Here is a 12075-nt window from a genome sequence, read left to right as displayed (position 1 = left end):
GAAAGCAGATTAAAACAAATCTGGACCATCTTTTTCTGTTTGTACAGCACCTAGCATAAGGGCTATAATCAGGGTTGTCTATCTGCTTCTGCAATGCACTTTTGTGTAGCCATCCTCAGCATGACAGATGTTGCCCTCAGGAGCTAGACTGGAATAAGCTGTCAGAAGTGAATTTTGTGGAGAACTCAGTAAAAAGCATGCAGAGATTCTTAATATGACTCTAAACCAACCATCCCCTTTTCATGTGCAAGAAGAAAGAGAAGAGACTTAGTCCTTTCTGCTCAATCCCACAGCAAGACACTTCTTGCAGGTGGGAATACAGCTCAAATCTTCAAGTAGAAGTATTCACCAGAGAAAGAAGGAACTGTTGTCAGATTATTCACTGCCTTGCACCTTAGTCATTTAACTCTGATGAAATGAGAGCCATTGTTACACACACTCTGTACAGGTAATAAATAGCTAGATGGTGTAAGGTACCAGAGAATTGGGTATTGTATATTGGTTGAAAGACATGTTGTCCTTAATGTTGGGAAACTCCATTATGTATCTTGTCTGAACTCTACAGTGAACTTTATTTTGCAGGCTACTCCAATTAAAATGCTAACTCTAGTCCAGGTTGATAAAGTATAGTGTTTTCCTACACATTAAATGTAGCAAATATTGTTAATGGGCTGTTCTAAGTCCAAAACAAAGCCTGTTTACTAGAAAATACATGATTTTTCCCATGCTTAATGCTTGGCTTGATATGAAATGCAAAAATGTCTGTGAGCTATCCCCTTTCATCTTCAAAACATCCTTTGCATAAAACATTCTATTTAATATAACTGATTTAAGCTAAATATCTTGCATGGCCTTCTAGTAGTGGTACTGCTGATTCAGGCAGCTAAAAGAATGCTGCAATAATTGCTTACTGTGGAACTTGCTCTGCAGAAAGAATGTTAAACTGAGTTTTAAATTAGTATTTAAGATATGAACCATTTGGGCTACCACTTAAGATTCCATCAGGAATCCATAACAGATTCAGAACAATTAAGTCACTGAAAAATCAAGTTTAGAATTTACACTTTAAAGGGTGCTTACATTTAAAATGTCCCAAAAAGCCTGTGGGACTCCAGCTCTAAAGGAAAATCCAAGTGCCAACTCTGAAAGCACTGGCTAAACTGACTTTATGCGTGTGTAGCAGGCACTCAATATTTTCTACATGCCTGTACCACCTGTGATTCAACATAGCTAATGCTACCGTTAAAATATCTTGTTTACTACAGTTTACCTTTACGAAGCACCTGCTCAGAGGGAAAGTGTGTGGAACAGTTAGCTAAAAGAAAGTAGTAAAAAAAGCAGCAGCCAGGATTTAAACTCTTCTGCTAGTTTTTTTTTAAATGCAGTGTGCAGCCTTCATCCTAATCTAAGTTTTCTAGCCCAGTTTAATTTTGGTATAGCTAGGCAAGAAGCCTCAATCTCAATGACTAAATACTGATAAGGAACTGTAATATATCTAGTCCTTCCCCAGTGACTGAGCTAGCATGGGGAGAAGGAGCTAGTCATCAGCTGTCAGTCAATAAGTAAAGTACTCAAAGCCAAGTCAGCATTATTCCTTAAACCTCATCTTCAAAATGTTTTCTTACATTAGCTAATGAAACAAAAATAATAGACATGGCAGTTTGATAGTTTACCTTGCCCTGCTAACCTTAAAACAACTGCCTTCAAGAGGAGTAACCATGTGAAAACTACCTTACCACTAGGTAACAGGTGGAAAGACAACACTTAGGAAAGAGACATCCAATCGGAGGTAACTCTTTAAATCTGAACAATTGTGCTTTGAAGCTGGAGTCCTGGAGCAGCTGCCTTAAACAGTGAGCTGCAACCAATACCAAGGATTGCTCATCTTTCATTTTCTACCCTTCAACGTCCCCCTCCACAGCTGAGGGCACGCCAAACAGGCGTAAATGAAGATATTATCAGGTATAGTACAACTAAATTTAGTGTGAGCTTGTGAGAGAAGTATTTCATGATATTGAAGGAGATTAGATTTAATTCCAGCCAGTCCAAGTAGTGTTTGGAGTTTTTCTACAGATTTAGACAGCCCACTTTAAAATGTCCACTGTTTAAAAGTTCTCTAACCAAACAAAACTAGCTTCAGAAACTGAGGGTTGGGTCAGTCCCCGAAGTATTTTAAACTAGTCCTTCAAAGCTTTGCAAGTATAAGTTCTCTCCAACTGCTGTTTATTAAAATCTCATTTCTAGTGCTTCTGTTAATCAAACTAATCTACCAATTCATACCTCCATCTGCTGATGTTGTATGGAAAGTCTTGTCCCTTCTTTAACAACAGTACTTGTAGAATCATAGAATATCAGGGTTGGAAGGGACCTCAGGAGGTCATCTAGTCGAACCCCCTGCTCAAAGCAGGACCAATCCCCAATTAAATCATTCCAGCCAGGGCTTTGTCAAGCCTGAGCTTAAAACTTCTAAGGAAGGAGATTCCACCACCTCCCTAGGTAATGCATTCTAGTGTTTCACCACCCTCCTAGTGAAAAAGATTTTCCGAAAAACCAACCTAAATCTCCCTCACTGCAACTTGAGACCATTACTCCTTGTTCTGTCATCTGCTACCACTGAGAACAGTCTAGAGCCATCCTCTTTGGAACCCCCTTTCAGGTAGTTGAAAGCAGCTATCAAGTCCCCCCTCATTCTTCTCCTCCATAGACTAAACATCCCCAGTTCCCTCAGCCTCTTCTCATACGTCGTGTTCCAGTCCCCTAATCATTTTTGTTACCCTCCACTTGACTCTCTCCAATTTTTCCACATCCTTCTTGTAGTGTGGGGCCCAAAACTGGACACAGTACTCCAGATGAGGCCTCACCAGTGTCGAATAGAGGGGAACGATCACATCCCTCGAGCTGCTGGCAATGCCCCTACTTATACATCCCAAAATGCCATTAGCCTTCTTGGCAACAAGGGCACACTGTTGACTCATATCCAGCTTCTCATCCACTGTAACCCCTAGGTCCTTTTCTGCAGAACTGCTGCCGAGCCATTTGGTCCCTAGTCTATAGCAGTGCATTGGATTCTTCTGTCCTAAGTGCAGGACTCTGCACGTGTCCTTGAACTTCATCAGATTTCTTTTGGCCCAATCCTCCAATTTGTCTAGGTCCCTTTGTATCCTATCCCTACCCTCCAGCATATCTACCTCTCCTCCCATCCTCCAGATCATTTATGAAGATATTGAAGGGAAAAAGGGAAGAAGGAAGATCCTGGGAACTACAGGCCAGTCAGCCTCACCTCAGTCCCTGGAAAAATCATGGAGCAGGTCCTCCAAGAATCAATCCTGAAGCACTTGCATGAGAGGAAAGTGATCAGGAACAGCCAGCATGGATTCACCAAGGGAAGGTCATGCCTGACTAATCTAATCGCCTTTTATGATGAGATTACTGGTTCTGTGGATGAAGGGAAAGCAGTGGATGTATTGTTTCTTGACTTTAGCAAAGCTTTTGACACGGTCTCCCATAGTATTCTTGTCAGCAAGTTAAGGAAGTATGGGCTGGATGAATGCACTATAAGGTGGGTAGAAAGCTGGCTAAATTGTCGGGCTCAACGGGTAGTGATCAATGGCTCCATGTCTAGTTGGCAGCCGGTATCAAGTGGAGTGCCCCAAGGGTCGGTCCTGGGGCCGGTTTTATTCAATATCTTCATAAATGATCTGGAGGATGGTGTGGATTGCACTCTCAGCAAATTTGCGGATGATACTAAACTGGGAGGAGTGGTAGATACGCTGGAGGGGAGGGATAGGATACAGAAGGACCAAGACCAATTGGAAGATTGGGCCAAAAGGAATCTGATGAGGTTCAATAAGGATAAGTGCAGGGTCCTGCACTTAGGACGGAAGAACCCAATGCACAGCTACAGACTAGGGACCGAATGGCTAGGCAGCAGTTCTGCAGAAAAGGACCTAGGGGTGACAGTGGACGAGAAGCTGGATATGAGTCAGCAGTGTGCCCTTGTTGCCAAGAAGGCCAATGGCATTTTGGGATGTATAAGTAGGGGCATAGCGAGCAGATCGAGGGACGTGATCGTTCCCCTCTATTCGACATTGGTGAGGCCTCATCTGGAGTACTGTGTCCAGTTTTGGGCCCCACACTTCAAAAAGGATGTGGATAAATTGGAGAGAGTCCAGCGAAGGGCAACAAAAATGATTAGGGGACTGGAACACATGACTTATGAGGAGAGGCTGAGGGAGCTGGGATTGTTTAGCCTGCAGAAGAGAAGAATGAGGGGGGATTTGATAGCTGCTTTCAACTACCTGAAAGGGGGTTCCAAAGAGGATGGCTCTAGACTGTTCTCAATGGTAGCAGATGACAGAACGAGGAGTAATGGTCTCAAGTTGCAGTGGGGGAGGTTTAGATTGGATATTAGGAAAAACTTTTTCACTAAGAGGGTGGTGAAACACTGGAATGCGTTACCTAGGGAGGTGGTAGAATCTCCTTCCTTAGAGGTTTTTAAGGTCAGGCTTGACAAAGCCCTGGCTGGGATGATTTAACTGGGAATTGGTCCTGCTTTGAGCAGGGGGTTGGACTAGATGACCTTCTGGGGTCCCTTCCAACCCTGATATTCTATGATTCTATGAACAAAACCGGCCTCAGGACCGACCCTTGGGGCACTCCACTTGATACCGGCTGCCAACTAGACATGGAGCCATTGATCACTACCCGTTGAGCCCAACAATCTAGCCAGCTTTCTATCCACCTTATAATCCATTCATCCAGCCCATACTTCAACTTGCTGGCAAGAATACTGTAGCAGACAGTGTTAAAAGCTTTGCTACAGTCAAGGAACACATCCACTGCTTTCCCTTCATCCACAGAGCCAGTTATTTCGTCATAGAAGGCAATTAGATTAGTCAGGCATGACTTGCCCTTGGTGAATCCATGCTGACTGTTCCTGATCACTTTCCTCTAAGTGCTTCAGAATTGAGTCCTTGAGGACCTGCTCCATGATTTTTCCAGGGACTGAGGTGAGGCTGACTGGCCTGTAGTTCCCAGGATCCTCCTCCTTCCTTTTTTTAAAGATGGGCACTACATTAGCCTTTTTCCAGTCGTCCAGGACGTCCCCCAATTGCCATAAGTTTTCAAAGATAATGGCCAATGGCTCTGCAATCACATCCGCCAACTGCTTTAGTACTCTCGGCCCCATGGACTTGTGCACAACCAGCTTTTCTAAATAGTCCCGAACCACTTCTTTCTCCAGAGGGTTGGTCACCTCCTCCCCATGCTGTGCTGCCCAGTGCAGTAGTCTGAGAGCTGACCTTGTTCATGAAGATAGAGGCAAAAAAAGCATTGAGTACATTAGCTTTTTCCACATCCTCTGTCACGAGGTTGCCTCCCTCATTCAGTAAGAGGCCCACACTTTCCTTGACTTTCTTCTTGTTGCTAACATACCTGAAGAAACCCTTCTTGTTACTCTTAACATCTCTTGCTAGTTGCACCTCCAGGTGTGATTTGGCCTTGCTGATTTCACTCCTTCGTGCCCAAGCAATATTTTTATACTCCTCTCTGGTCACTTGTCCAATCTTCCACTTCTTGTAAGCTTTTTTGTATTTAAGATCAGCAAGGATTTCACTGTTAAGCCAAGCCAGTCTCCTGCCATATTTACTATTCTTTCTACACCTGGGGATGGTTTGTCCCTGTAACAATAAGGATTCTTTAAAATACAGCCACCTCTCCTGGACTCCTTTCCCCCTCATGTTATTCTCCCAGGGGATCTTGCTCATTAGCTCCCTGAGGGAGTCCAAGTCTGCTTTTCTGAAGTCCAGGGTCCACATTCTGCTGCTTTCCTTTCTTCCTTGTGTCAGGATCCTGAACTTGACCATCTCATAGTCACTGCCTCCCAGGTACCCATCCACTTTTGCTTCCCCTACTAATTCTTCCCGGTTTGTGAGCAGCAGGTCAAGAAGAGCTCTGCCCCTAGTTGGTTCCTCCAGTACTTGTACCAGGAAATTGTCCCCTACATTTTCAAAAACTTCCTGGATTGTCTGTGCACCACTGTATTGCTCTCCCAGCAGATATCAGAGTGATTGAAGTCTCCCATGAAAACCAGGGCGTTCTCCATGTTCTGTATTACTTCAGACTATCAAATGTACTTGCATGCAACTGCCAGTATTTAATAATACAAAGCAACCTAGATTACTTGGTAGCCGGTACAAGCAAACTAAATATTTTAATACATGTAAATAAATACATCTAGGAACAAAGCATATAGGCCAGTTATGGGAGACTACCTTCGGATACAATGACCGAAAAAGATTTTGGTGGTCTTGGAGTCATTGTGGATAGCTCTCTGATAACATCCACTCAATGTGCAGCGGCAGTCAAAAAAGCAAACAATGCTGGGAATCATTAGGAAAGGCACAGATAAAACAAAATATCATAATGCTGCTACATAAATCCATGGTACACCCACACTGAATACTGTGTGCAGATGTGGTTGCCCTATCTCAAAAAAGATGTATTGGAAAAGGTACAGAAAAGGGCAACAAATTATTAGGGGTATGGAACAGTTTCCATATGAGGAGAGATTAAGACTGGGATTTTCAGATTGGAAAAGAGATGACTATGGGGGGCGGGGGGGTAATGATGATGACTAGTGTGGAGAAAGTAAATAAGGAGATATTATTTACTCATAACACAACAACTAGAGATCACCAAATGAAATTAATAGGCAGTAGGTTTAAAACCAACAGAAGTATTTCTTCACACACTCACAGCCAACCTGTGGAACTCTTTGCCAGAGGATGGTGTGAAGGCCAAGCCTTTAACAGGGTTCAAAAAATAACTAGATAAATTAATGGAGGATGGGCAGGGATGGTGTTCCTAGCCTGTTTGCCAGAAGGTGGGAATGGATCACTTTATGATTACCTGTTCTGTTCATTCCCTCTGAAGCACCTGGCATTGGCCACTGTCAGAAGACAGGATACTGAGCTAGATAGACCTTTAGTCTGACCCAGTATGTCTGTTCTTAACTGTCTGGCTGTTAACAGCAGAATAGGAGGTCATAGTGCAACACTGCCTAAAAGAGCTGCTGTGATGCATAAATGGGAACCTCAAGTGTGAGTAGGAAGATTCTACCTCTGTATTTGGTGCTGGTGCAACCACTGCTCGAATAGTATGTCCACAATTCAAAAATGATGATTAAACTGGAGAGGGTTCACACAAGAATGACCAAAGGATTACAAAACCTGTTTTATAGTGACTGAGCTCCTTATAGTTTAATAAAGAAAAGGTTAACGAGTGATCTGATTAGTGTACAAGTATTTACAGGGGGAACAAATATTTAACACTCTTCAATCTAGCAGAGAAATGTATAACAATCCAATGGCTGGAAGTTGAAGCTCGGCAGATTTGGACTGGAACGAATGTGTACATTTAACAGTGAAAGTTAAATCCAAGGGGTCATGGATTTTTAAAAATAAGATTGGGTGTTTTCCAAAATAATTCTGAGTATATCTTTAGAAAGTTTTATTGCCTGCATTTACAGGTTGTCAGGCTAGATTATCACAATGATCCCTTCTGGCCTTGGAAGCTATGAATATATGCTTCTGCAGTTTATCACAGTCACCTCACCCTGCAATCAGGGTTGATTCCTGCAGAAATAGTAGGAGAGAATGATTCCAGGCCCCCATTTTGTTAACTTTCCCTTACAAATAACTTGGATTCATATGTTTCTCTGAAGTTTTCTAAAATGACATTCCAGTTGATTTAAGGCTTCAGGGTGAGTGTGAATGTATCATCAATTTTAATCTACCTATATGTAATTACTAAATAGAAGCCTGTAATGCAAATAATAGACAGATAGTAAAAGTTTTCTGTAGTGGTTAACCCACGTGTTTCTGAAAATAATTAAGGCTTGAGATCTATGAAAGTGGAGATTTTGTCCCTCTGCCCACTAACTATTTTTATAAAAATAATACCAAAAAGTTCATTAAAGAAGCATTATTTTTATTAAACTACAATATCAAATCACATTGATGGCAGGGAGAACAGCGCTGTGCTCTATTACCAGTGCATATTTCAGAAAATATGATTGAATCAGTGGTCTCCATAGTTTAAAATGGGTCCCTGTCCTCAGCAAACAGATTCCTTCGTATGAAAAAAATGCAGTAGAAAAGCTTTATACAAAACTAATAAAGGGCAACTGTTACCAATTGGGAATGGGTAAAGTAGATCATGGAGAGAATCACTTCAAGTGCAATAGCTTCTCTCCAATATACAAGGGGAGGCCATTCAGTACTGGACTCACCTGTAGTAGTTCAGATTACCAATGTTTGGTATTTCCTTGTGAAGTTATGGAACACAGCAAATACTGAAATGTGATAGATAGTTTTTAAGTAGCACCCATTGAAGTGTGACTGCCTGTTCATAAACCCACACAAATATTGTGTACTACTCCTTCATCTGTGAACTTACACTTGGTGATGCACACACTAATACAAACGTCTTTTTGAACTGCACTACTGAGTTATAAAAAGCTGCTTCATCTTCGAGAAGAAACATTCTCTACAGGAACAAGTAAAAAAAAAAATCTGAATTTCAGGCAAATGTTAGATTACACCAGGTGAATTTAAAAAAAACAAACTCACTCATTTTTTAACATCTATACAGCTATTTCTCTAATATCCAAACCACTGATTTACAACAAAGAAGCACAGTGGGTTGAAATTTCTTGATGGCACAAACATGACCACCTGTGCCCTTCCAAGCAAATTTTCCCATGAACAGATCATACTGAATCTCAGTCACCATCTCTTCCAGCAACACACTGCTGGTCTGGTAGAAGTTTGTACTAGAGATACAAAGGCTAGAGTCAACCAGTCTTCATCTGATGTTTTTCAGACTTCAGTAGTATACTCTGAACAGTAGGAACACAGTAAAGAAAAAGTTGTCCATTTCTACCACTAAGAGACCAAGCTCTTGGTAAAATAAATGAAGGCAAGGGGGTCATTTGCATTCAAAAGATGGGGAAAACATACAAGTCAGTCCTATGTGATGAGTCTGGGGCAAGGTGTATTTTAAAATAATGTTCTCATGCCCAGCCAGCTGGGGGTCTGCTTCATACAGATGTTTGGCAGTTTATCAGCTTCTCTGGGTTGGCTTAGTAACACCCATCCTTCCAGGAATCATCAGCAGTTGTCTGACTGGTCTTTGCTGACTGAGGAAATCTATTTTAAAAATACAAAAAAGCCAACACATCAGACAGACTGATGCATTGGGGTACATTTAAAAAAAAGAGCAACAAGAAATGAAATGCTCATTAAAGCATGAGAAACATGCCAGAGAAACATTAGTGCGCCAAGCCTTGAGACTGAATGCTGGTATTTTTGCTTTTACAAAATCCATTTGTTATCACAGAATTTTAGCACCTGCCCTACAGTCATGTCTTAAAGTCCATAGTTCCCTGTTACACTCACACCCATGAATACCAACTATTAAAGGCAGCCCCGTGTTTTAAGGCATGCTAGTGCAAGAGACAGTAAACTGCAGCAGGCTCAGGTAATGTTGAAAAAGGCTTTAAAGTTAGACATAACAGCAGCCATGGTCCATCTAGCCCAATATCCTGTCTTCCAACAGGGGCCAGTACCAGATGCTTCAGAGGGAATGAACAGAACAGGCAATCAAGTGATCCTCCTATCATCCAGACCACTCTCCCTACAAGGTGCATGATAATCAAGGTGGGGGGTGAGAAAACCTGGATTTGTGCTGGAAATGGCCCACCTTGATTATCATGCACCTTATAGGGAGAGTGGTCACTTTTGACAAGCTATTACCAGCAGGAGAGTGAGTTTGTGTGTGTGGTTTTTGGAGGGGGGTGAGGGAGTGAGAGAACCTGGATTTGTGCTGGAAATGATCCACCTTGATTATCATACACATTGTGAAGAGAGTGGTCACTTTGGATGGGCTATTACCAGCAGGAGAGTGAGTTTGTGTGTGGGGGGCGGAGGGTGAGAAAACCTGGATTTGTGCTGGAAATGGCCCAACTTGATGATCACTATAGATAAGCTATTACCAGCAGGACAATGGGGTGGGAGGGGGTATTGTTTCATGGTCTGTGTGTGTATATAATGTCTTCTGCAGTTTCCACGGTATGCATCCGATGAAGTGAGCTGTAGCTCACGAAAGTTCATGCTCAAATAAATTGGTTAGTCTCTAAGGAGCCACAAGTACTCCTTTTCTTTTTGGATTTGAATAGCCTCCTAGTTAATAAGAACAGATTGGTACAAGAAACCAGGAGAGAAGTAAGAAAGTTACCAGTATTGCAGCGCTTGTTTTGAGGGAAAAACTTTGTAGGATTATGAAGGCACTTTAAATGTTAAAGTATTTTTAATGTACGGCCTACATTTAACCTTAGTGTCCCATTAAGCAAGATAAGAAGCTATTTTAAAAATGTGAACTTTCCACTGAGGAGAGAACACATTAGTGATGGCCCCCAGCTGCACCCTTCATCAGGGAAACTGTATGGTCTAGTCAGTGAATAGAACAACTTGGATTCAAGAGATCTGAATTCTCTTCCTTGCTCTGGCCACTGACTCAGTGATGCTCAGCAAATAATTTCACCTCTGCCTGTGAAATGTGTAAATTAAGCTGATCCCAACTCCAACTGAATACTGGTCACTATGTCACATCACAAAGTGATTTTCTGCCATCCATAGAATTCTCTCAAGCATTGCTCCCTGCAGTCATAATTAGCAAGGAGAGCTTCTCAGGTTACTAGAATCATAGAATATCAGAGTTCAAAGGGACCTCAGGAGGTCATCTAGTCCAACCCCCTGCTCAAAGCAGGACCAATCCCCAATTTTTGCCCCAGATCCCTAAATGGCCCCTCAAGGATTGAACTCACAACCCTGGTTTTAGCAGACCAATGCTCAAACCACTGAGCTCTCCCTCCCCCCTTCCTTCCTACCTAATCAAAAGGAAATTTGTATGGGCAGAAATAGGACAGAGGAGGTAGCTGACTTCTCTGTTTACCTTTTTGGTGACAAGAGATTATTTCTCTCAACACAATATGCACACTCATTTTGTATTATTGCTAATGGTGAAATTTAGAGCCCAGCTGCTCCAATGCATTAAACATAAGCCCTTGCTTTCACCCAGTTGTCTGGCTCTTTAAGAAGTTGCTGAAGTGGCATATATGTATAAGAGAGATGTGTTAAAATTAGGATTGTCAAGCAATTAAAAAAGTTAACTGCGATTAACTGCACTGTTATTAATAGAATACCATTTATTTAAATATTTTTGGAGGTTTTCTACATTTTCAAATATATTGATTTCAATTACAACATGGAATACAAAGTGTACAGTCCTCACTTTATTTTTATTACAACTATTTACACTGTAAAAAAACAGAAATAGTATTTTTCAATTCACCTAATACAAGTACTGTAGTGCAATCTCTGTCATGAAAGTTGAACTTACAAATGTAGAATTATGTAAAAAAACCTACATTCAAAAATAAAACAATGTAAAATTTAGAGCCTGCAAGTCCACCCAGTCCTCCTACTTGTTAAGCCAATTGCTCAGACAAATAAGTTTGTTTACATTTGCAGGAGATAATACTGCCCGGTTCTTGTTGATAATGTCACCTCACAGTGAGAACAGGCGTTCTCATGGCACTGTTGTAGCCAGAATTGCAAGATATTCTGCTAGGTAGGGACACGCTCCACCTAACGAAGAAAGGGAAGAGCATCTTCGCAAGCAGGCTGGCTAACCTAGTGAGGAGGGTTTTAAACTAGGTTCACCGGGGGAAGAAGACCAAAGCCCTGAGGTAAGTGGGATACCAGGAGGAAGCACGAGCAGGAGAGCTCAAGAGAGGAGGAATCCTGCCTCACACTGAGAAAGCAGGACGATCAGCAAGTTATCTTAAGTGCCTATACACAAATGCAAGAAGCCTGGGAAACAAGCAGGGAGAACTGGAAGTCCTGGCACAGTCAAGGAATTACGATGTGATTGGAATAACAGAGACTTGGTGGGATAACTTACATGACTGCAGTACTGTCATCGATGGATATAAACTGTTCAGGAAGGACAGGC

The 12075-nt window shown here is 41.9% G+C and overlaps 1 protein-coding gene across 5 annotated transcripts in view; it reads right to left on the bottom strand.

Moving 5' to 3' along the window:
* The window catches only part of LOC311526814 (SLAIN motif-containing protein-like), an 81702-nt gene that overhangs the window by 5260 nt on the left and 64367 nt on the right, over window positions 1-12075 (bottom strand). For 4 of the 5 annotated variants that reach the window (XM_084640255.1, XM_084640257.1, XM_084640258.1 and 1 more), the window contains one exon: window positions 7969-9209. The exons of the other annotated variant lie outside the window; for it this stretch is intronic. In XM_084640255.1, the coding sequence (XP_084496381.1) occupies window positions 9143-9209 (67 nt within the window). In that variant the 3' untranslated portion in view covers window positions 7969-9142. Of the gene's footprint in view, window positions 1-7968; window positions 9210-12075 lie in introns of those variants that run through there. 5 annotated transcript variants of the gene reach the window in all.

The sequence above is a fragment of the Lepidochelys olivacea genome, assembly GCF_965140295.1.
Source record: "Lepidochelys olivacea isolate rLepOli2 genome assembly, chromosome: 9".
Lineage (NCBI taxonomy): Eukaryota > Metazoa > Chordata > Testudines > Cheloniidae > Lepidochelys > Lepidochelys olivacea.
This window is presented reverse-complemented; position numbering and strand designations above follow the sequence as displayed.